General features: G+C 38.6%; 1 protein-coding gene across 4 annotated transcripts in view; it reads right to left on the reverse strand.

Annotated features, from left to right (window-relative positions):
• The window catches only part of ralgapb (Ral GTPase activating protein non-catalytic subunit beta), an 84,018-nt gene that overhangs the window by 50,796 nt on the left and 9,440 nt on the right, over positions 1–23,782 (reverse strand). For all 4 annotated transcript variants that reach the window (XM_067458738.1, XM_067458737.1, XM_067458736.1 and 1 more), the window contains exons 3-8: positions 20,986–21,188; positions 20,351–20,517; positions 17,554–17,740; positions 16,567–16,698; positions 11,546–11,724; positions 2,269–2,420 (exon numbers count right to left, since the gene is read on the reverse strand). In XM_067458738.1, coding sequence (XP_067314839.1) covers positions 2,269–2,420; positions 11,546–11,724; positions 16,567–16,698; positions 17,554–17,740; positions 20,351–20,517; positions 20,986–21,188 — 1,020 coding nt within the window. The remainder of the gene's footprint in view (positions 1–2,268; positions 2,421–11,545; positions 11,725–16,566; positions 16,699–17,553; positions 17,741–20,350; positions 20,518–20,985; positions 21,189–23,782) is intronic.

Genomic DNA, 23,782 nt, shown 5'->3' on the forward strand with positions numbered 1-23,782 from the left:
GTTCAAAACGTTCAAAACAGCAGCAGGATTTCCTCCATTGTGCAGAAACGAAGCTCTGATGCAAAAGAGACGGCCGTTCCGTCGTCTGTACCGACTAATGGGCAACACAGGTCCTTATGAGAAGAACCAGGTTTGCTTTTTGTTCGTTTTTTCTAGCATTTTTAAAACATTTTGGATACACTGACCGATCTTTCCGCGTCGTCAAATCAGCTGATTGTAGCGTGACATCTTGTGACATTACGTGCTGTTTTTGGTTCGTTTTCTTTGGTCCGTGTTGCGTTCATATATCAATCGAACCGCACCAGAGTTCATTTGGAAGCGGACCGAGACCCATCTTGTTAGCGGTCTCGGTCCGCTTGTTTGGAGCGCACCAGTGTTCGGATGGCAGCGTTCACATATGTTCAAATGAACCGCACTAACCGAGCAACCCACCTTAAATTAGAGATGTTTTGAAAAGTCAACATGAAACACTGCCAAAAATGCTCTTCTTATTTAGTATTATTTTCTTGTTTCCAGTCCAAATATCTAAATATTCTTTAATCAAAGATGCATTTACTAGATGAGTAAAACGACATTTTTTCTTGTTTAGTTTAGTTGTTGAGTTTTTGCTTAAAACAGGCAAAATGATCTGCCAATGGGGTGAGAAAAGTAATCCTATTACTGTTTGGGACGGAAACAAAAAAACAAGATTTCAATGAGAAACAAGATTATTTTTTTCAGATTGGAGTACACGAATTTAGAATCAGGCAGATAGGAATCTATCATCTTTACAACGGTTTCCATTTTTATTTGTATACATTATATTCTTTTTCTTATGCATTTGTTATCCCTATTTTATTTCCTTTCTATGTAAAGCTCTTTGAATTGCCATTGTGTATGAAATGTGCTATATAAATAAACTTGCCTTGCCTTTCTCACCCCACTGGCGTATCATTTTCCCTGTTTTAAGCAAAAACTAATTTCATTTTGATTTGATTTTCAACAAAACAAGAAAAAATATCTTGTCGTTTTACTTGTATAGTAAATGCATCTTTTTTTAAGAATTGTTAGATATTTAGACTAGAAACAAGACAAAATTACTAAGTAAGAAGAGCCTTTTTTTGCAGTGAATACAATTAATTTTACCTGCACAAGTGAAGTATTTCTGAGGATAATAAACAAGAAAGAAAAATGTAGGGCGGTACTTTTGTTATTTTACTTTAGACGCTATTCTGACACTATGGGACCCTGTGGTCTGTGTGAGTCTTTTGCTCCAGTAGTGATGGGGACATTTTAAAAATCTAACCCTATATAACAAGAAACTGCCAAAACGAGGGAGAAACGTGGAAGAACATTTAAAAGGTCTAAGGATATTTTCAATACATTTAAGAGCACTACAGTCTCTAAACAAACGACACGCCACAGTAAGCTTTTTGCTCATTCTTCTTTGAATTGTCAGTTTATTAAGTTGCATAATTGTCTTCGGTGTGTCAGAATAATCATCGTGTCATCACGGTCGTGATCAGACAAACGGCTGCAGTGTCAGTGTCCTTGTTTGCACATTTATTTCATTTGAAGAAGACGTCATGACATATGTGCTCATACACGCTGCTGGTTCATGTTTAGAGCACTAGAGTATGAAATATGTCCATAACAAACTTAAACGCGCCCACAGTGAAAAAGGACCTCTCTCAAACAGTCGAGCTGCGCCATGTTACAACCGTTTTTTAAGCGACATATACTGGTATTGCGGTATAATGAAAATTCATATCCTAACAAAAATAAACACCGGTATGAACCAGTATACCGCTCAGCACTAACACACACACGTTTGTTTTTGTGAAATGTGGGGACATTCCATAGGCGCAATGGTTTTTATACTGTACAAACTGTAATTACTATCCCTTATCCTGCCCCTAAACCTACCCATCACACACACACACACACACACACACACACACACACACACACACACACACACACACACACACACACAGAGCCCCTAAACCTACCCATCACAGGAAACATTCTGCATTTTTACTTTCTATAAAAAACTCCTCCTGTATGATTTATACGCATTTTGAAAAGTGGGGACATGGGTAATGACCTCCTATTTCACCCTCTCCCTGTAATACTGGTGTCAAACCCATGTCATTATACACGTGTCCTGATATTTCACAAAAAAATTGCACGCACACACACACACACACACACACACACAGTAGTGGTTACATAAATGTCGATTTTAAAAAAATCGGTAGTTTTCCAACCGCTACTAGATGGTCATACCGTTGAGGCTTTGCTGGTTGTCTTCGCAACAGCGGTGGGGCGGTGCCTGCGGTTGTGAGGGGGTGTGGTGTTGGTTGTCGTCGGGGGCGGCGGCATACTGAGCCTATTGACAGGTGTGGGCGGAGCACTGTCCGATCGGGGGCGGGATATACCTGAGACAAACCAATCAGGAAGCAAGAAAAACCAAAGAATTAAAACTAAAGGCTTAGTATGCCAGAGAAAAGACTGAGAATACAAGGACACTTGAGCGATCACGCCTGGACACATATTCAGCCATAAAGCACCTGCCAACATGCCCAATGTTTATTTAATTGCAGGACAATATCTCAGCATATCCATTTCAGCCCTAAAATATGAGAAAAGGAAAAAAGTTGACGTCTTTTTGGATGTCACGACATCTGATGCTTCTTGGATTTGGCCATTTCAACGTCACCAGCAAGGCCAAACAAATCAGCTCTACAAGACAATCACTAAACAATACTGCGATACAAGCTGTTTATTTTGAGCACATTTGTTGGTTAAATCTACTGATTGGATCGGTAGTGCAAGATTCACCAACTTTAAAGGGACAAGTCACCCAAAAATCTTGATTCTGTAATCATTTACTCACTCTCATGTTGTTTAAAACCTGCATTTCTTTCTCTCTTTCACTTCAAAGAAGTAAAATGCCATTCTCACTAGCTAAGAAAAAGGTGCAGTGTGTAGTATTAATGAGAATCTATAGAGAAATGCAACATAATATACATAACTATGTTTTCAGTGCAGTATAAAGACCTTTTTATTACCCATCATAACTTATTTTAAATATTATAAATATTATTTATTTCATTACCTTAGAATGAGCCGTTTCTACACACACTTTAGGTCCCTTACAGTGAAGTCGACATTTTAAAACGCCATGTTTCTACGGTAGCCCTAAAGGGACAAACTGCTCTACAAAGGCTAGCAACTCTCTATTCTCTCAGACGACGACATATTTGTCCTGCGACGGCCACTGTAGCTTCTCTATGAGCTTCGTAAGGGAGGGGTGAGCGGTTGCAATTCACAACCTCACCACTAGATGCCCCTAAAATGTACACACTGCACCTTTAAATAAAGTGCACTATATGATGTTTTTTTGTCCTGACCACTGTCGGCTTTCATAGTGTATAAAAGAGCAGAGTAAACATTCTTCTAAACATCTCCAAAGTAGAAAGTCATTTGGGTTTGAATTGACATAATGGTGAGTAAATGATTATAAATGTTGGGTTAATTATTCCTTTAACCCACACACAATAATCCAACATAATAAACACAGATGTCCCTCGTATTACGAGCCTTCATTTCACTCATTTATTAGTTAAAGAATAACTTATAATGGGCAATGATGTTGTATCATTTGATTTGTCATTTGCAAAATTATATTTGAGGACAAGATTAGAAACTATTCTAATCCTTTTACAATTTTAATCCAGAACTCTTAGGTTTCACAAACAGGGACATTTATATAGAAAAAAATAAAAAACATTACTGGTGTGAATCTTAAGACAAACCAATGGCACTGGCATATTTTAAGTTATGCCAGTGCAAGTTGTTAAAACAGCTCAATAATGCATTTTAGTCTATGATTAGGCTTACGTCTTGTTTGTGAAACCAGGGGTTAGGGTGATAATTTTGTATGGTAAATTCTTAATTATGACTCGTTTAGCTGCTTATAACACGAGGGAAACCTGTTCACAGCATTTCAAAGAGATGCAATGAAATGCAACCATCTACACACTCCATTAACATCAGATCATCACTGATGCATTTCCATACAGCATCCCACCTCAGCAGCTGATTGGCTGACAATGCTGGCAACCCCTGCATTCAAATCTGGTTATTTGCCTAAAACCTTTGTGGGCATACTGATTGGCCAGCAAAAGAAGCAGATCTCCCTTCAGAAATCAGACAGTTCATTGATTGTTTCCTGCGAGAGGAAAGCTGATATTTCAGAGCCATTTCCTCATGTAAAGACCCCACATTAAAGAAACATGAAGTTGGAGCAGGACATCAAAGTCTGCTTTTTTCAGATATCCAATAGCTTACAAATCCTGGCAAAATAGTAACTGGGCAGATAGTTCAAATTCAATAAATTTTTGATGGTCGATAAAGTACACACTAAAGAACTATAATTTGCAGATGATATTCATAACGCTCTTATTCATGACGTTCTCATTTAATGTACATTTCTCTGTGTTTTTTGGCATAAGCAAGAATTTAGACAATCTTAAAGCTACAGAATTTGTACAGATTTACACAAAGGTAAAACAAAGAGTGCGATTTTAGTCTGATTTTGTTTCTCAACATGACACCATCTGGAATAGAGGGAGACCGGATACCAACCAATAAGTATGCACACATTCATTCTTGGCAAAGATTTAAGAACCGTTCACACCAAGAACGATAACGATAAAGATAACGATAACAATCGTTCTGTTTATTATAACTAAGCACATGCTGAGGTTTTGTCATCTGTCGCTTTAAATGCTCAAGGTTTTTTTAAGCAGCATGGACTCTGATTGGCTGTTTTTATTGTTTATCAGCTGGAAAAAAAAACATTCTGAATGAGTTGATATGTTTCCTCTGTGATGTTCTTGTTATAGTTGGCGGTGTGTGAGCTTTACAAATATATATCGTTTTTATTACAGTTATCTTCCTTAGTGTGAACGGCCTTTACTCTCGCATGGGAGCAAAAACAAGGCAATTAACAAGAAAATTAATGACGTATAATTGATTTCCACAACACAGATTTTTGATCTAAAAGTGCTTGTGTATGCACAAAACACCCTCGCAAAATCTACAGTCCTCATCAAACTCCCTCTTGATTAGTCAGAGGCGTGTTATCAAATACCATAAGATGGGAGCCTGTCTCGAAAATTGTTCCGAGAAACAGCAACACCTGTGGGAAAAAATTGGATTACACACACACACACAGAACAAATAACCTTTTTTTTTTTACAAATTATATTATTAACCAAGGCTCCAGACTAACATTTGAGAGCAGTGGCACCAGCGCCACTAAGTTCTAAAGATGAAGACCCAGCACCTGATTTGGAAAATGTATCATAAAGTTAAATCAAACATAAAATTATGTTAATAAGTGCAGTTATGTTATTAAGTGCTAATAATATTAAATGTTTGTTTATTGGAATGTTAACAGTAAAGCATTGAGCTTGAATTGAAATGCAGATAAAATTCACTTTTAATAACAACAATGTACAAAAACCAAATTTAGGTAAAATTTTAGGTAACACTTATTTTAAGGTTCAGTTATTAACTATAACTAGTTGCTTATTAGCATACCTTATTCTGCATGACCTTATTCTACATCCCTCAATCCGACCCAATACCTAAACTTAAATGCTACGAAAACTACCTTACTAACTATAAGCAGTAAATTAGGAATTTATTGAGGCAAAAGTTGTTGTTAATAGTGAATGTGTTCCCTATACTAAAGTTACCAAATTTTAATATTCTATTCATTAAATATCCCATAGATCTTTTAGGGTGCTTTCACACCTGCCTCATTTAGTTCAGCTGAATCGTACTAGAGTTCGGTTTCTCTTTGGTGCGGTTCGTTTGGTCAGGTCTGAAAGCAGCAATCGCACTCGGGTGCGCACCAAAAGCGGTCCAAACAAGCGTACTGAGACCTCCTTGAAGAGCTGGTCTCGGTTCGCTTTCAAACGTACTCTGGAGCGGTTCGTTTGTGGTGAGAGCGTGATCCGACCTCGAACAGAAACAACTGCAAAAGTACTGATCATTTTTGGACTAAACCAGCTGCTGTAGTTAGCTGCGCTGACATTGTGTGCATGATATTATTACCTGATAGACCGTTGAAAATATTTTCGTAAGATGAGCTTGTCAGTAAGAATAATTAATGCACGCCTCCTCTTGAAGTGACGAGTGATGCGCGCTCGCCGTCTGCAGAGCATTAGAGCGTTGTTTTCACGCCGCATCCGCGCTTCATTATAGAAATGTATTGTTTGCATTCTGTGGTAAAAACACACAGTGTAGTAGATTATGGCCAGGGACAAAACCAGCCCGCAGTCGTCTCTCCATAGGGTTATTATAGTTTGCTGGCTTTGCCTCTTCTGCTGGAATTTTCCCACACGTAAATTCTGACCAATCGAAAAGCAGTTTAGGAAATACGCCACGGCCAATGAGTGATGTGGATGTTGTCACCTGCCTGCGTTTTGGTTCGTTTCAACTGGTTCGACCAAAGCAATCAGTGTGGTGTGAAAAGGAACCAAAAAAGCTGAAAAATGCACCATTTGCCTTTGGTTCGGACCAAATGAACCGAACTAGAGATGTGAAAGCACCCTTAGTCTCACACTGAACTGACCGACAGCTTCAGTGATGATTAAAGCAGTTCTTCACTTATTTTCTGTATAATTCAGTCTCAATGTGAAGAAAAGTGTTAGTTTTTCATGAGACTTTGTGACTTTTTTCCATATATTAAAGGGTTCGTTCACAAATGAAGATTAGCCCATGATTTACTGACCCTCAAGTCATCCTATGACACTTCTTTCAGACGAATACAATCTGAGTTATATTAAAAAAGTCCTAGATTCCACTAGATCCCGATGTTATTAATTCTGTGGTTAATTCAAACTCTTTCGCATTGGATCTCCAGCACTGTGTAGTAATGGTGTCATGTGATCGAGATCGGCCCGTGCAGAGCTGAAACGAGTCCGCTTTCATTTTTGTTTGCCATTTTATGTTTCTCATATATAACAGAAATGGCCGCTCTTATCAGTTGGGCACGTGGTGGAGGCACCAGTGTGACCTCTAACAAAATGTAGTCACAATGTCTGGAAAAAGGTTATAAAATGCCACCCTTTGGTTGTAGTCTGGAGCCCTGTGACCATAATTTGAAAATCTCCAATCGTTATTGTTGATGTGATTAGAGTTACAGCTCTTCAAACACCTCTACAGAATCAGCGTGTTAACCCCACTGTTAGTCACTAACTGATTGGGATTGGGCAGGTTTAGTGTACCTATAGAGGGAAGTCTGTCTCGAATATTACTCCTAGACACTGTGACCCCTGAGGAAACATAAAACAAGACCTCTAAAGAAATGTTAGAAACTGAGGAGGACACAACATGTCAGGGCATAGTGACAAACCACTGAGCATGCGGTTAAGACTAATGTAACTTAAGATACTGAGGCATTTCACTCTTAGTTCATTCTTGGAATGAACAAACAAATTTCAACTGAATATATTCACTTAATAACAAAAAGATTATTTCTGCAGACATGAGCGCCCTTTTAAAATACAGTCTGTATGAACAAATGAACCAAATCAAGCACATTTCTTTGAATAATGATTTTAAACGCCTGAACGTACTTGTGTCAATTAAACCAGACTGTGCTTTGCTTTAAAAATAAAGTTACAATATGCTTTACGTACAGACTCTCCCATTGAAATGAGTCAAACACATCGCGCTGCAATTGTTATTCACAAGTGTTACTCCTAGTTTAAGGGTCCTGCACACTGTGCGATTTTTCAAAATCCTTTGCGAATGTCCCTTGTCAGACTGTACGAACATGATCCCCGATGTAAGCCATGTCACACTGTAAGATCTCAGTTGTCATTAATGTCAGACTGCACGATAGTGAAGGCGCGCTAAAAACGGACGCGCGCTAGAAAACTCACCCGGAGCTTTATATCATCAATGAATGACGCGTTCGGTGACAGTGAGCTGCATTACACGCGGGACTGAAATGCTGGCTATAAAGAAATCTCTAGCTCTCGTTTTGGTCATAGTTTGTCTTGAAAACGAAGATATTTGACTGTCTTCGTAGGAGAAGTCACACTGCAGGATTGTGTGCCAAATCTTCTGACACTGCCAGAATTTCGTCTGAGGTAAAATTTGATCGCAGCGCTCATTAATCGGCTGCCGGTGAACATGTCAAAATAACGACCAAAGACGTCAGATTTTAGCCTAGGATCAGAGGAATCTTTTAGGATTTGCTAAATTTGTCTCAGACGGCCAAATCGTGTCCAAAATCGCACAGTGTGCACCCGGCTTTAGACAACATATTTTAATATCCAAAGTAATGATTTTGATCAAAATTCAATTTTTTGTTCCCATTTAATTAATACAATTTAGTTTTAGCAATTAAAAAGCATGTCTACTTAATTGAAATCATGAAACATACAATTAAACATCCATTTATTAAAAGTTTAAAAAAAATTACTATGATGTCAAATTACTATGAAATTTGTAAGTCGCTTTGGATAAAAGTGTCTGCTAAATACATACATTTAAATGTAAATACATTTTTATTTTCTGGATTTCATTTTAATGATTTATTTCAATTTTAAATGAAAAAAAAGTCTAATTAATTAAATTTATAAAAATAATAAATAAAAAAATTAGTCATTTTTTTAATGAAATTACTTTCCCCCAGAAATTCTGTGTTTTAAGAATTTCATGCAAAAATTTCTGGCAATCAAATGAAGGCATAAAACGTGATTTTAAATTATCTTTTAAATCATAATAATTTAACAAAACTTCTTTGTTAGACAAAGTGTTGCACAACAGAGCTTTACTTTAAAATTACAACACGGAAGAAAATTGTGAATATTCCTTAAAAAAAGTGATTATTATTATTAGTGTATTATTATTACATTGAGATGGAGCTAAATTCTACTGTTCAACAGTAATATATTTTTGTCACAATGCTTCAAGTTAAACTAAACTTTTATTTTGACAGGTTGCTGTGACCTTTGAGTCTCTGTATTTATGACATAACATGATAGTTTTATCAAATGAAACTGTAAAATGCTGATGAAGCGACTCTCAGAGCTGCTCTGGAGATGAAGTTCATGCGTTCATGTCCTCATATAGAGGCTGAAAACACAGCGAACATTACGCGTGCTTCAGTGTGTGTATGGGAAAAACCATTCATTCACACAGACACACGCAGGATTCTGATTTAAATAGTCGTTTTGCGGTTTAATATTCACAGACACTAGTCTACATCGCAATTTGATTCAAGTGTGCTGACCTTGCTCTTTATGATTTATCAAAAATATGACAAATTAAGTGAAATTCTGCAGAATACAGTAAATTCTGTTTTTATGACTGGCTTCCCTGATTCCGTCTGCATCGAGGAAATCATAGGGCCCTATATGCTACAATCATAGCAAATACAAGTGATAATTGGAAATAAAGTTGAGTAAAGTCAGTTGTATGAGTACCAGGGGAAGGCAGAGTTTCAGGACACTCGAGTTTCTTAGAAACAGCAACACCTAGAAATGGAAAGACAGTCAAAGCCGGTGTTCATAAATCACTGCGACTGAGATTCAAACAATAATCAGAGACTAAAACAACATCTGAGATTAGAAAGCAGTGCAATAAACAATGAATGGAAAGCCTTGTACTATGCAGAGGCATTGTTATACAAACCATTAGGGGTGAATCTTTATTCACTTCACAGATCTGATTCTGATTGACTGAGAATCCCAATCCGATTCTTGATGTACACTTACCGCATATGGTTTGCGAATAAGCCTGCAATCGTCCATCGCTTCAACTATGAAACCTTATGCAGGTTTATATACTGTTTGTGAGTAATTGTGAGCAAACAGATTACGACTCTAGTGCACATATGAAAGTAAATGAAGTGCAGTAAATGAAGAGAGAATTACATTGTTATTTTTTTTACCATGATAGTTAATGACCACTATATTAATTTACATGCTACTTCTAGGGCTGGGTATTGTTTGGAATTTCACAATTCGATTCAATTTAGAGGCTTTGATTCGATTTAATATTGATTATTTATTAGCTATGATGTATAGCTATGAGTATATTTTAAAATAATGTGTGCAGCATTACCAATGTTTACTAATAAATTGACCCCAGCATGTTTCCTGTCAGGGTTTATTTAGCAGAAAAAACTATACAATACTGTACATGTTGAATCCGCTTGTTAAGTCGTGATGTAAGGAACGCCGTTTCTGGGTCCAAGCCTCAACTCGTTTCACTTGAGAATGCCATTGACGCCCGTTTATGAGCGTGATTTATTCATATTAAACATCAAACGTTTAAAAAAGTTTAACATTTTAAATACTTACAGTCTACACAACAGTCTCTGTGCTCACAGCGTCACATACATTAATATTTTAACGATTTAAAAAAGATGAATCACTGTCTGGCCATCTGGAATTTTGGTATGGAGAAAAAAGTTATGATTATAGCTTTTTTTGTAGTATCACACCACATTGTGTGTGTATATTAGCACGGTTTGTAGTTTTTCTTGTGGTATAAGATAGAGCGTTTGGAACCGGAAGCGCTGCCGCGTGACGTCAGCCTTAACAACCGGATACAAACCACAGCTGTAACAAACTGGCGCTTTATTAACACCTCTAAAGTGTGTGTAACTGTAAGTAGAAGAAAGTATATTTCTTCCTATACATTCAAGCACAAAATGTGCATACTCAAAAAAAGTGCAACCATTGATATTATAACATTACAAAGTGCTATTTTGTCAACACAATATAGTGTTTTCCACATATTTGAAAGCTAATAACGGTATAGTGTAGTGAAGCTGTTGTCTGTCCATTTAAATGTACTGAGAGTGCTGGTTTGTTTACAACTATTGAGAGCGCCATGATCTGTGACCGCGCGCTCTGCTGCGAGATGAACGCATGTCACAAGAACGATCGAATGCAACGCAGTCTGTGTGTGTGTGTGCGTGTGCGTGTCATGCGAGAGACGGGGGGGAGCAGGGAAATGAAATGCAGCTGAACGAATACGCTGCATACGTGTTTTAAATAGAGTTTACAAAAATAATGATGAAACGCAATATGTGGCAGCCGATGTTGATTCTGGGGTGCACTGCCACAAATTAGTCTATGTGTGGGAAACACTGCAATAAATAACACTGAACAGCTGATCAGAGAACCTTTGGCTTTCCAAAATGAGCCCAAATGTCGGTTTTTAACGTTGGTGGTGCAGGCTTGAACGAAGTGCAGCTGCTGTCTACCATCTTGCTGTTTTGGCGTTCTTACTTAAGTGTTGCCCACAGCGGCACCACTGGCCGGTGGGCTGAATCGATTCATAAGATTTGATGAATCAATATTGAATTGAGAGACAAATAATTGCAATGCATTGATGAATCGATATTTTTACCCAGCCCTAGCTACTTCGTATGGAATATCATGTTAATGCCACAACAGTAGCATCCAAAAAGCAATTCGAGAAAGAGCCCTGAATGTTCAGGAAATGTGGCGCGGAGTCTTACCGAGGAAGGCGTCCACGAGGCAGCTGACGCCCCTCATAGCTCTGAAGAAGATCTGGGGCAGCTGTTTGAGGCAGGGGTGCTGAATGACCTCATGAGGAACGCCATTTCCCCCCAACAACTGCTCCTGAAACTTTGGGGTGGAACTCACTATGACGGGATTGCTAAGGTCCACAGGGTTACTAAAGGAGAGAGAGAGAGATCATTGAACAATTTTTGTAAGAATGTGTGACCAGAATGGATCCAACAGCATCTAAAAAGTTGACATGGCTGGACTAGGGCTGTGTGATTATTCGCATGCCCGATTTCTAAACCGTAGGAAACATGATTTTTCCACAAGCCCCCTAAAGCAGGTGTTTTCAAACTGGGGTCCGGGGGACCACCAGGGGTCCTTCAGAAGGTTCGACGGGGTCCCCAGAAAATTTTAGAGAATTTAAAAGACAAAGCAAAAATGGATCAAGTCTACCGAATATTCATATTGTTTCAATTCTAAATGTTTCTCACCTTTCTTGCCGTATAAATTCTAGAATTGTATATGATTGCTTTCTGTCTTTAGTTAGTTTTTCTCACCGCAGTCTCCTTTATCTTTCTCACTGGGGTTGCAAGGCAGTTTTATAACATAGTATGTACGCTGCTTGCATACATTTATTGTGAAAGTTGTATACAAATACATATTTATTAAAAATGTTCTTCTTCGGGTTTATACATCCAACATCAATAGCTAATTTAAGATGGGAAACAATATATTGTATTTATAATGTCACACTTACTATTTATCTAACCGTTTAAATGTTTTTTCGTACATAAAAATAGATGGATTTTAAGAAGGGGTCCCTCATAAAGGTTCATCATATTTGGGGGTCCTTGGCATCATAAAGTTTGAAAACCCCTGCCCTAAAGGTCCGTTCACGTCGCTTCTAAAACACATGGAAACCTCTGGCCATGCCGCCAGGGACGTGCACAGGGGGGTTGCTCAGGTTGCCCGGGCAACTGCCCATATGCCCTTCTCGACTCACGTTGCCCTTCCGAGGTGGAAAAAAATAAATTAAAAAATCGTACAATGGATGCAGAATTTAACGTAGGCCTAGATACAAAAAAGAAAAAATTTTTTGCTAAGCCTCATTCACTTCCATATTCGGGTACCCGTCCGAAAGTGAAAGTCAAGCAATTGCTTGGGGCCTCGAGCTGGCCTGGGGCCTCAAGACAACGACAGGTTAAGAATAAAATGCAACGACAAACTGCTTGAGCGCCCCTTTGATAGTCAATGCAGTAAAATGCAATGGCACTGTTATCGGAATCCCCCTCAAGGGGGCCCTCTCAGTAGTCGCTGACAGCAGCCACCCAACCACGCGATCTCTGCCGGCAAAATACAAAACCTCCTCGGCGATCATGAAGCGAAACTATGCTTTAGGAAGCCAGAAAAGAAAAAAGAGAAAAAACAAGATAGTGGTAAGTGATAAATTACACTCTATAAAATAGCTCGATTTGTACAAAAATGGTGTAATTTTGCAGTAGGTGGGCTAGCAAAAATATGTTTATGTTAGCTAACGTTACCTGCCTGACAGAAAATGCTGCTTGTAACGATTTTTTTTTTCTTTTTCGAACGGATGGAATATGGTTACATACTGTAATATGTTTTTTAACGGGATAAGGAAGACGCAGATCTGTTCCAGAATAACCGTTTATCGTATTTAATGACATAAAATTGCTATAGCTTTGTAATAGGTTTTGATGAAAGTGGTATAGCATGCTATACTATTTTTATGCTATGCATAAATAACCTGGAATAGTTCATATAGCATTAACTATTATTATAAACATTATTTAACCAGAAAGAGGCAGAGGAACATGATTTTTTTTCATAGCTTGTCTTAATGTGCTAGTGTCGGGATATATGGTAGTAACAGTTTATGCAAATATGATATTATTTGTATAAGTTACCAATGGATCTTGAACAGTTACTTTATTCTGTGTGGCAATTTTTACACTGTTGCCTTTTGAAGTACAGTATCAGGAAAACCCACTGTTTATTAATTATTTAATTAACAAGGCATTAAAGTCATCTGTTGCAACTTTATAATAACCATCCAGATGTTTATAGACAGTTTACAAACCAACTAGTAACCCTTAACAGTGTTAGGAATATTTGGTCTGTCTATCTATGTAATGTTTATAGATGTTTTAAAAATGGTTCCTTAAAGTTTTACAAAATTTTTTTAATCATTACCCGTTTATCTGTAGTCTTTTTTTATTAGACTGTTGATATTGACTGGTTTGAGTTCTTTATTGGTATAGGCAAGGGAAATGGCCTCAAACCCACCATAATGCAGGAAATCACATCTACGAAATAAAAAAAATTCTTGGGGGAGAACCCCCAGACCCCCCCGCAAAAAAAATAGCCCCACCTATAATATTTTTCCTGAGCAGAACATAAATACCACTAGGGGGCATTAAAATAATAATGATAATGGCAATAACAATAATATGTAATATTACGGGGGGGGGGGGGGGGGGACCTTTTTTAGGTCAGGGCAACTGCCCCTCAAAAATCCTGTGCACGTCCCTGCATGCCGCTTTCTTCTCCTTTCAAAAAGCAAACGAGAATGGGCGCTCTTGGGGTGTCTGCTAGGCAATAATGAGCCGCGTTCTCCATGAAGACGAGAATGAAGTTTCAGCAACGGATAAAGGGATTTCCAGCCCTTGCATGCGCTTTGCTACTAGATATATTTATAAAGATGAATGGGAAAAAAAACCTGTACAGCTATCATCTGCTGTTCATCCATTTTGGCCAAGCTTTCAATGTTGTTACGGAAAGGGTGAAGCTGTACACTGTACAACTTCTCCACCATCTAAGTTGAAACGATACAACGGCTTCTAGTCAATTTGTTAAATAAATATACATTTTTGAAAACTGAAGAATGATTATTTTGCAGCGGGTGAGTAGTAAACATGACACTGACTATTGTGGCTTCTACATTATGAAACTCATCTCCCTGTGGCACGGATGCTCCTACACAAAACATGCTACATTTAAAATAACGAACTTGAGCGTGTAAAAGACGTGACGTGAACTGTACTGTGCAATCTGAATGCAGTGCGCCTTAATCTAGCACAAGAGCAGAACTGAGTCAGTTTACTATTACGACATGGAAGAATGCACAGACACAGGCAAAGTGAATTCAGAGACCAAAAAAGGAGAGATGATGTATCATTTAAAAGTTGAACTTCTTTTACTATGAGCGCCACGTAAAATTCTGTATCATTTGCAAGATGTTGCAAAAGACGCAAAAAAGATTCTTCCAAACCATGTATACAAAAATCGATAATATAGGCTTTTGCAAACTGCACAACATATGAAAAAAGTTCAAAACGCCATAAAGAAATAACTAACGTCACAATATAATTCATGCTACGATATTGTGAACACAAATATTTAGGGGTGTCCATGGTTAAACGATTAACTGATTAACCGTTAAAAATTGCGTAACCGAGTGAAACATTTTGCTCGGTTAAGTAGTGTCAATGACGTGCTTTGAATTTAGTTGTAATATATTTTTACACCACTAGAGACCACCAGAGCGCTCCCAGACATTTGTAATATCCACAAGAAGAAGTCATGACCAGCTTAGTTTCTAACATGAAGCGGGGAAAGAAAAGTACAGCGTGGGAGCACTTTAAAATTGAGAGTGACGGGGCAAAATGTAAGTTTTGCAATGCAGTGCTTACCGCATTTTTCAGGCTATAAGTCGCTCCGGAGTATGAGTCGCATCAGTCAAAATATGCATCATGAAGAGGAAAACAACATAAGTCGCACTGGACTATAAGTCGCATTAGGGCAGAAGCAGAGCGGGAGCCGCGCGCGCTGTACATAACGGATCAGAAGAAAGAAAGTTTAAAGTGAGAAACTTGTGAGGGACTAGAGAAAAGCAGACGTTACTTTAACTGTAATAAAGAAAACAAAGAAAGCTAATCGCGGACTGAAAGCAAGATGGCCAGAGCTGAAGGAACGAGTCCACAGATGCTTGAACTCTCTGCCGGGAGAGGCTCAGCCGCGCGAGTCAAACGCTGTGGGAATCATTCTCGGCTGCATATTTTACTACATGCCCTAATCATGACGGCGCCCTCGCGGCCACTCGCATTGCTCATGAACTGGAGCGCATCTCATCCTAATTTAACGAAACTCAGCGTAGGCCTCGCAGACATGAAATATATCTTAAGAAAGCTTGAAATGTCTTTTAACAATTTAAAACGAAAAGAAATAGGCTACTCTCTGATTAGGTAATCCGTTATGTGCATTTCTCTCTATAGGCGCGTTCACTACGGAGATGGCGGTCGTCAAATTAATAAGCTAAAAATAACCCTGACGCACACTATGGTTAATCGCTAAGGGCCTCGGTTAACGGTTAATGAAAAACTTGAAAACGTGCAGCCCTACAAATATTGGCAATGAAGCCAGCTTCCAAAAAAATTATAAACACATGTATGTGTGTACAGATATATTTTCAAAATCGGGAAATATATAAAACATTAAAATCTAAATTAGAAAATCACAATATTGTCCATATCGCACAGCCCTATTCAACAAACAGAGCCCGATTCTGTTTCTAAAGCGGGAATCGAGGGGAATCAACCTATTAAACACACACAACACTGCAAAAAATGCATTTCTTACTTAGTATTTTGTCGTTTCTTGCCTAAATATCTAAAAATTCTTGCATTAAGAAACATTTACTAAACAAGTAAAAATTATTGTCTTGTTTTGGGGGAAAAAAACACAAAATTAAGAGAGTTTTTGCTTAAAATAAGCTAAATAATCTGCCATTGGGGTATTTAAAATAATGTCGTTTTAAGATTTTTCAGCTTATTTTAAGCAAAAACAATTTTTTCCCCCAAAACAAGACAATTACTTTTGCTTGTCTAGTAAATATTTCTTGTTTTAAGAATTTTAAGATATTTGGACTAGGACAAGACAAAAATACTTCGTAAGAAAAGCATTTTTTTGCGGTAAACAAAATACTGCAGACCTGAGCATGTGTAGAAAGCGATACCACGTCTGAGACACACAGTCGTTGTCCATCTCAGCGGGGATGAGGCTGGCGTCTTCCTCTGGCACTTTAAACGGAGGGAATGACGGGCCGTACATGAACCGCAGCAGCCTGTGTGGACAACAAATACGGTCAAACAAACAAAAGCATCGACACCTGGGATAAGGCTGACTACTGCACCAGTTCCTGCAGCTCAAACAGTACACACTGCAAAAAATGCATTTCTTACTTATGTGTGCATTTCTTACTCATGATAATGCATAGAAGATAGGAGTGTTCAAGATGATATACATTTAGTTAAGTAGAGACTGTACATGTGAATGAACATAAAATGTGGTACGAGATTTAGTTTTTTTTCTTTTTTTTTAAGCCACGGGGGGTTGTGTTCATTGCATTTACATTGATATTGTTTATCTCAGTTCAGTAGAAAAAAATCACTTTAGTTGCTAGTAATGTTGAAATTAATGTATTTTCAGTGCAGATTTAGAGATCAAGACATTTTTCATTCATCATATTTTTATCAGACGTGGTTACTGGTTGAATTTAGATATGTTTGTATCAAAGCAATATAACATAACAGAACAACAACAAACAACATAAATTAGATCAATTTTGTGACAGATTACTATGATTGCTTTAACAATATGAAAATACACGTTTATCTATATGAGAACAAATATTTTGTTCAATAAAGAAATCTACAATCTAATCTACACTCATTTCTTTAGTCTGGCAAAAAAAAACATCAATTAATGTTTTTAGGTGTATAATTGTCCGGACCTCGGCCGGTAAAGTGGGTTCATTTACTGGAACTCAAGCAGTTTTAGTCGAAGAGCCCTGCACAAGGGTTAACCTTTAAAAATGTATTAGTAAATACATTTAGAAATGAACAAACTAAGATTAATAAATGCTGTAGAAGTATTGTAAAGCTGCAGATATTGTGTCTTTTCGGCAGACCTACAGTACCTGGAAGTGAGAGCAGCGATCACTTTACTCCACTGTTCCACCACCGGAGGGTGATGTCTCCAGTTAGCCAGCATCTCTCGGGCCGTCTTCCAATAGGGCGGCGTCGGGAAACAGCGCGTGCATGCCAGGAACCAAACCTCAAACAGCACGCTGATCAACTTCTCTGCCAGCTTCTCTGCTATGCCACCTACAAGAGACACAAGCACCTGTTAAAACAGGTTACGCTTTATCAGCAGTTCTAGTGCCATCATGGCCTTTAATTTTGACTTGTCACTGAGCAAACACTGTGGTTACATTAGGACACTTTTAGAAAACAATTTAGGGGCCTTACGGCCGTTTCACACCGCAAGGGTGAGCGGCGCGTATTTTTTTCGGCGCCCATGTTAATCAATGAGTGCATTCACACCTGGAGCAGGAGTTTGACAACATAATATTTCATTAAAAAGCTACATGTATTACACATTATGACCCCATTAATAACCCTCATTTAGATGTGATCTTGACAGCTAAACAAACATGATTTTTGATTGTGGAAAAGAAAGCTAAACTACACATTTCACAGGAGGTTCATTTGCATACTGCACACAAAATGCAGTTTGTTTAGATGCAAAACGTGCACCTTCTCTCATTTGTTTGTTAGTCAATGTAAGCTCTAGATAAGTACAGCACTTTGCTTTATTTTAAAGGAACACTCCACAATTTTTAGAAATAGCGCTTTTTCAACTTCTTTCCTACATTTAGATATGTGAGCAAATGCATTTTTGTCTCAGTGCATGCATTGTTTTAATTTGGCAGGGTCGCCGCTCGCTTAGCATAATGAATGGAATCCTATGTTGCCAACTAGCATTCCCCAGTAAAAGTGGAAATCGGAAAATCAGACCGCATACTATTAATAATAAAGATGCTAACATTACCATCTAAAAGCCCATTATAGTAATGGGGTTTTTTGGCGAGTGACTAACAATTACAATTAAAATAAGAACAATAGGTAGGTATGGGAAGGTCTAAACATGAGATAACGTGTGTGTTCTTAGAATAACCACAAAACGACAAACACTGGTGTTTATGGAAAAACACTCCATAAGAAACAGAAAAGTATTCTTGCAAATCTTGTTGCCTCCAATGAAATAAGTCGTTTGGGCACACTTTCTGTTTGCCGGGGTCTTCTTAGTGGATGTATTGTGAGTCTGTTCGAAGGGGATAAAGGCAGAGAAATGGGTCCAGTCCTTAACCGTGGCTATAGTGTAGGGGTAAGGCGCATGTCATTAAGTTTTGAAGCAAATCGATCAGTGGTTCGAATCCTCCTTTTGCTACACACTCTATCCTAGGAACACTTATTAATAAACACATGTTAGGTGCTTTATTTCCACTTTTCTAATATTTTCTCAATTCTTTTTGAAAATAAATGCCTTTCCGATCTGATATGTGATGGGAAAAGGGAGTAGAGAGTGTGGCAAAAGGCAGATTCGAACCTCTGATCGAGTTGCGTCAAAACTTGATGACATGCGCCTTACCCCTACACTACAGCCAAGGTTAAAGATTTGAGCCATTTCTCTGTCTTTATCCCCGTCAAATGTTACTATCGATATAGCCTCTGATTTCTTATGGTCCAACTCGTCTGACGCCAGTCTGATACATTCTTCCTCTTCTTCATCTTCGCTCAGTTGTAGATTAGGGTATTATCCAGTCTTATTATGCCGCTTTCATCGTCGCTCAGATCATCTCTACAGCCGGCCAGAGCGCTGCATATATAATTAGCCACGCGTGGAGGGCGGGGCAATAACAAGTATGAGCCAGTATGAAAATAAACACAGACAAAACAAGGTGATTTCAACCCCAAAATATACGCTTTTAAAAATACAATTAATGCCATCTCAAACACGGAGAGGCTTCTTCGTGATTTCAACCAACAGATTCTGAAAAAAAGCGAAAATGACATAATTTGAAGGGAAAAAAACGCTTCTTTCAAATTTTTCTCAATAGTAGAGCTGCTGACTTGTGTCCCTGGTTTCCATGACGGGTCACAAATCTGTTTTATGCATCTGTGCAGTACAATCTGAAAGAGGCTCGTGCCAATAACACAAAAGCTGATTGACTGCAATACAAGATGCATGCTGGTCTCATTTGTAGTTGTAATACAGTGAGCAATAGTTGGACTAGCGAAAGAAAGAACTACAAGACCATGGAACAAACAAACATACGCGCGCTGCGGGAGGCGAGAGCATTTCAATGAGGTAAGTGTTACATGGACGTAGGAAAATTAAGACCTGTTTAACATTATTTAACACATAGAACGCAATGCTTCCGAGAATTTAACTTTTCAGGCCTTACATTTGTTTTTATGTTTTTATGAACTTGTATGGAAACTCTGGTTATGACTTTTTATGGCCTTAAATTCTTATTGTTAAATTTATGACTTTTTATGACCCTTCGGAAACCCTCTTCCCCATAATATAGTTAATATCTGCCTAGGAAATCATCCAGTCTTTATCTGCTTTGCTATTTGTACTTGTTGTGAAAACGCAGGCCACATTAAGTAATTAGGTGTTTTTTTGTTTTGTTTTTTAAATCAATTTTACTCGGGACATGCTAGTTGGCAACATAGGATTCCATTCATTATGCTAAGCTAAGCTAACGACCCTGCCAAACTAAAACAATGCATGCACGGAGACAAAAAAATGCATTTGCCCACATATCTAAATGTAGGAAAGAAGTTGAAAAAGCCCTATTTCTAAAAACGGTGGAGTGTTCCTTTAAAGGGAAACAGCAGTGTGTTTGTCCATAGCGTCATACGGACCTCCCACAGTGGGCGGGGCCAGTAGCGTGTCATTGATGCGCAGCAGGAAGAGGAGCAGGACTTCCCACGTCTCTCTGGCCATGCCGGACGAGTCCCGTGCCAACTTCTGCACTGCAGACAACACTTGCTGACACAATTTAAAGTGCACCAGGCTGAAGTGCTCTGGTCTGGAAGAAAGAAACATTCACATTCACTATTATAGTTGCTATATGCATGCTATATTGTAAATACTCCAAAGGCTTCAACATACTCTGCAAAAACAGAGAAAAAAAGTTCTCGAATGACGTAATTTTTTTCTTGTATCCCTGGTTTGGGAGTTCTCGCTTCGTGATCTCGTCACATCGACTGAGCAGAATTTTTTTTCTTGCGGGTGTCCGATAACTATTGTGTGATTGGTCATACATTTAAAGTGGGCGTGGCTAATGCGGAGAAACGCGGATGATCCATCAGTGATGAATCGCCGATCATCAGCTTTTTTCCGCATTAGCCACGCCCACTTTAAATGTGCTATCACTTCACTGCTTTTCTCGTGAAGTATGCACTGGCCAGAACGAACTTTGTTCTTGCAACCTCGAGAAATCGAACAAATTTCTTTGTTCTTGCAGAGGATGTTCCAAGCTTAATACCAAACACACCTGGGCAGGAAAAGGTTGTGCAAGTGTTTCAGGATGGTTTGGACGTAGAGGTTTGGCTCTTTAATGATGGGCTGCGGTATCGAGTCTCTTGGAGACACCAGGGCCATTATCCAATCAGTGTAGACGTCCACACACAACTTAACCGTGTCTCCATCCAGGGGGAGCGTCAGGCCGTAACACAGCACCTCCATGGTCCATTTCACCTGAGGAGGACAAGGACAGCATTAGATGTTAAAGGGTTACTTCAGCGATTAGCATATGGCTTTGTATCAGTAGAAACCCTGGAGAATATTCAAATTATTGTGCTTTCCCCTCTCATATCTCCCTGAGACAAGAGATTTAGGCATTTTATTTCTGGAAAAATTCCTCCTATGATGCAAAATGACGATTTTTGCATCATAGGAGGAATGTTTGCCCAGAGGCTAAAGACTACAGCCAGCAGAGGGAGCTATTTCCGCATGTTTTGAATCTGTGCATGGGGGATGGGAGATTACACTCAGCTGGCAGGGAGAGCTCAGCTTGCAGACAGGATCATTTAAACGGAGCTATGGTGAGCAATGTAAGTCTTTTAACTTCTCAAATTCATTTCTATGAAAGTTAAGCTTGCAAAAGCATGAACTGAAACGCGTGCCAGACTGAACTCCTGTGTGAATGTATGCCGCGAGAGTAGTCGCGATTACCTCAGCTCTCATCACTCGTGCAGTTAGTGCTCAGTGCTGTGATACTCCCGCGGTGACTCACTCATTATATTGAACAGACACGTTCAGTTTTTAATTGTAGTGTCTTCTCTAACTCAGTCACAGTAATGAAGTTGGTGGTGTTGGGAATGGCCTCACAGGGCAGCGAAGCATTCTGGGAATTGTAGTCTTTCATCCCCATGGGACAAAAATACATTTTCTGTCTTTTCTCAGTCTAGAAGACACCAAATTCAAAAATAATTTCACATTTCTACTGCATTGATGACCCAGTTTAAATACAGATTCATCTTCCCAGCGCTGAAGTACCCCTTTAAATAAGCAACTAAACCGGTTTGAGATGGATCAACAATCCTTGGCAGGGCGCGACATTAACGCTTGTCTGGGACAAGTGGATTTTTTGAAGGGATGAGTGAAAGAGAATTTGACTTGCCCGACGGACAAGTGGATTAAAACGGCAATAACAAAAAATAACTAGGGAATTACCAAAATGCAAGAATGATCATTCATTTAGTGTATGTGGCGATCGATAGTGTATGACAAGATGGTTCACATTGAGAAACTGCGGTAAACATTCAACATGGGAAGTTTTTATATTTATAACATGACACAGTTAAACAACATCACACAATCAAGAGTGCGTTTTCCTGAACACCATCACAACTGAAAATAACTTCATATGGCAGTTCCATAAGCAATTAATTAACATTAAGTCACTTACATTGTAGATGCAATATTGACTGTTTTTGTTAAATTTCAGCAGTAAAAATAGATCAGAGCTCAGTGTGTGTTACTGAACGATTCAGTGTTTGAATGAATCAGTTGAAACAAAGATTCAATGACCTGTTCGTAAACGACTGCGGTCCTGTCCCAAATGGCACACTTCATGTGCACTTTTGGTCTTGTGGACTTACAATGGCTGTTGCGTGCGTGTCCGCAAAGTCCACGAGACTGCAGGGGGTCCCATTTGTAATTTTAGGTCTCAGAAGGGTGCTCGCGAGCGCCTTCTTTGAGGTCGATATGTGCCCTGGATTTGCACTTCTGTCGAGTCCGCACTGGTGTGGTTTACGCAGCGGACTTCTTCCCAACAGTCAAAGCGACATTACCTTGTGAAAGTGCGGACTCAGAGGAAGACTGTGAGGGTCTAGGGTGCCATTTGGGACAGGGCCTGCCTCATTCTTGAATGAATCGTTTGAATGAATCGACTCAATGACTCACTCATTAAGACTCACCTGCTGCCCCCTACTGGTGGTTTAGTTTAATGTTTAAACATACTTCTCAACATTTCTTATTTGTTTATTCAAAAATACAAATCTCAAAATTATTTAATGCAATTGTAATTTTTACAAAGTAAAATTATTAAACTATTTAAAAGAGTAAATTATTTAATTAGATTGGTAACAGCCCTTATAGTGTCTTATATTAATTTAAGGTATAGATCAAATTTAACAATATAATATGAAACTTGAAGCATAGCCTATATTATTAATATGATATGGGGAAATGCCCTTTATAAAAGGTAAAAATTTAGGCGCTTTTTTCCGGACAAGCACATTTTTCCTCGGAAAAGTGAATGACCGATTAACTTGAACATATCGAGCCCAGCTTGGGTTTGAGAGGGAAAAGTCTGATGAATGTTTGTGAGTAAAACACACTCAATGAATAACTTTGAATTATTTTCCAAAGAGTGCCGATCACTATGGACGAGCACTGAGATGGATCAGGGGTCAAGTAAAAAAAAAATCTGAGGCAGAGGGAATTGGCAGGATATCCTCTCCTCTTATCACAGTACACAGAAGCCTACAGGAACCACACGCACAATGCAATGGAAGTCAGTGCGACATGACCACACACACACACACACGAAGGTTAGTAACTAGCACTGAATGACACCCACCCAGATACACAACAGAGAGAACTAAACAAGGCCTTAAAATGCACTCAATAACAGCACGTCTTCCATTTTAGATCAATAGGTAACTTCAGCACGGTGTTTTGTTTCTAACCAAATTATGCAAATTAGCAACTGAGGAAACAACACAGTGACTTCCTAAAACTCTACCTTTATTAGGAACTGCAACATCATCAAATAGAGCTCATAC

Source organism: Pseudorasbora parva, chromosome 12 (genome assembly GCF_024679245.1).
Source record: "Pseudorasbora parva isolate DD20220531a chromosome 12, ASM2467924v1, whole genome shotgun sequence".
Classification (NCBI taxonomy): domain Eukaryota; kingdom Metazoa; phylum Chordata; class Actinopteri; order Cypriniformes; family Gobionidae; genus Pseudorasbora; species Pseudorasbora parva.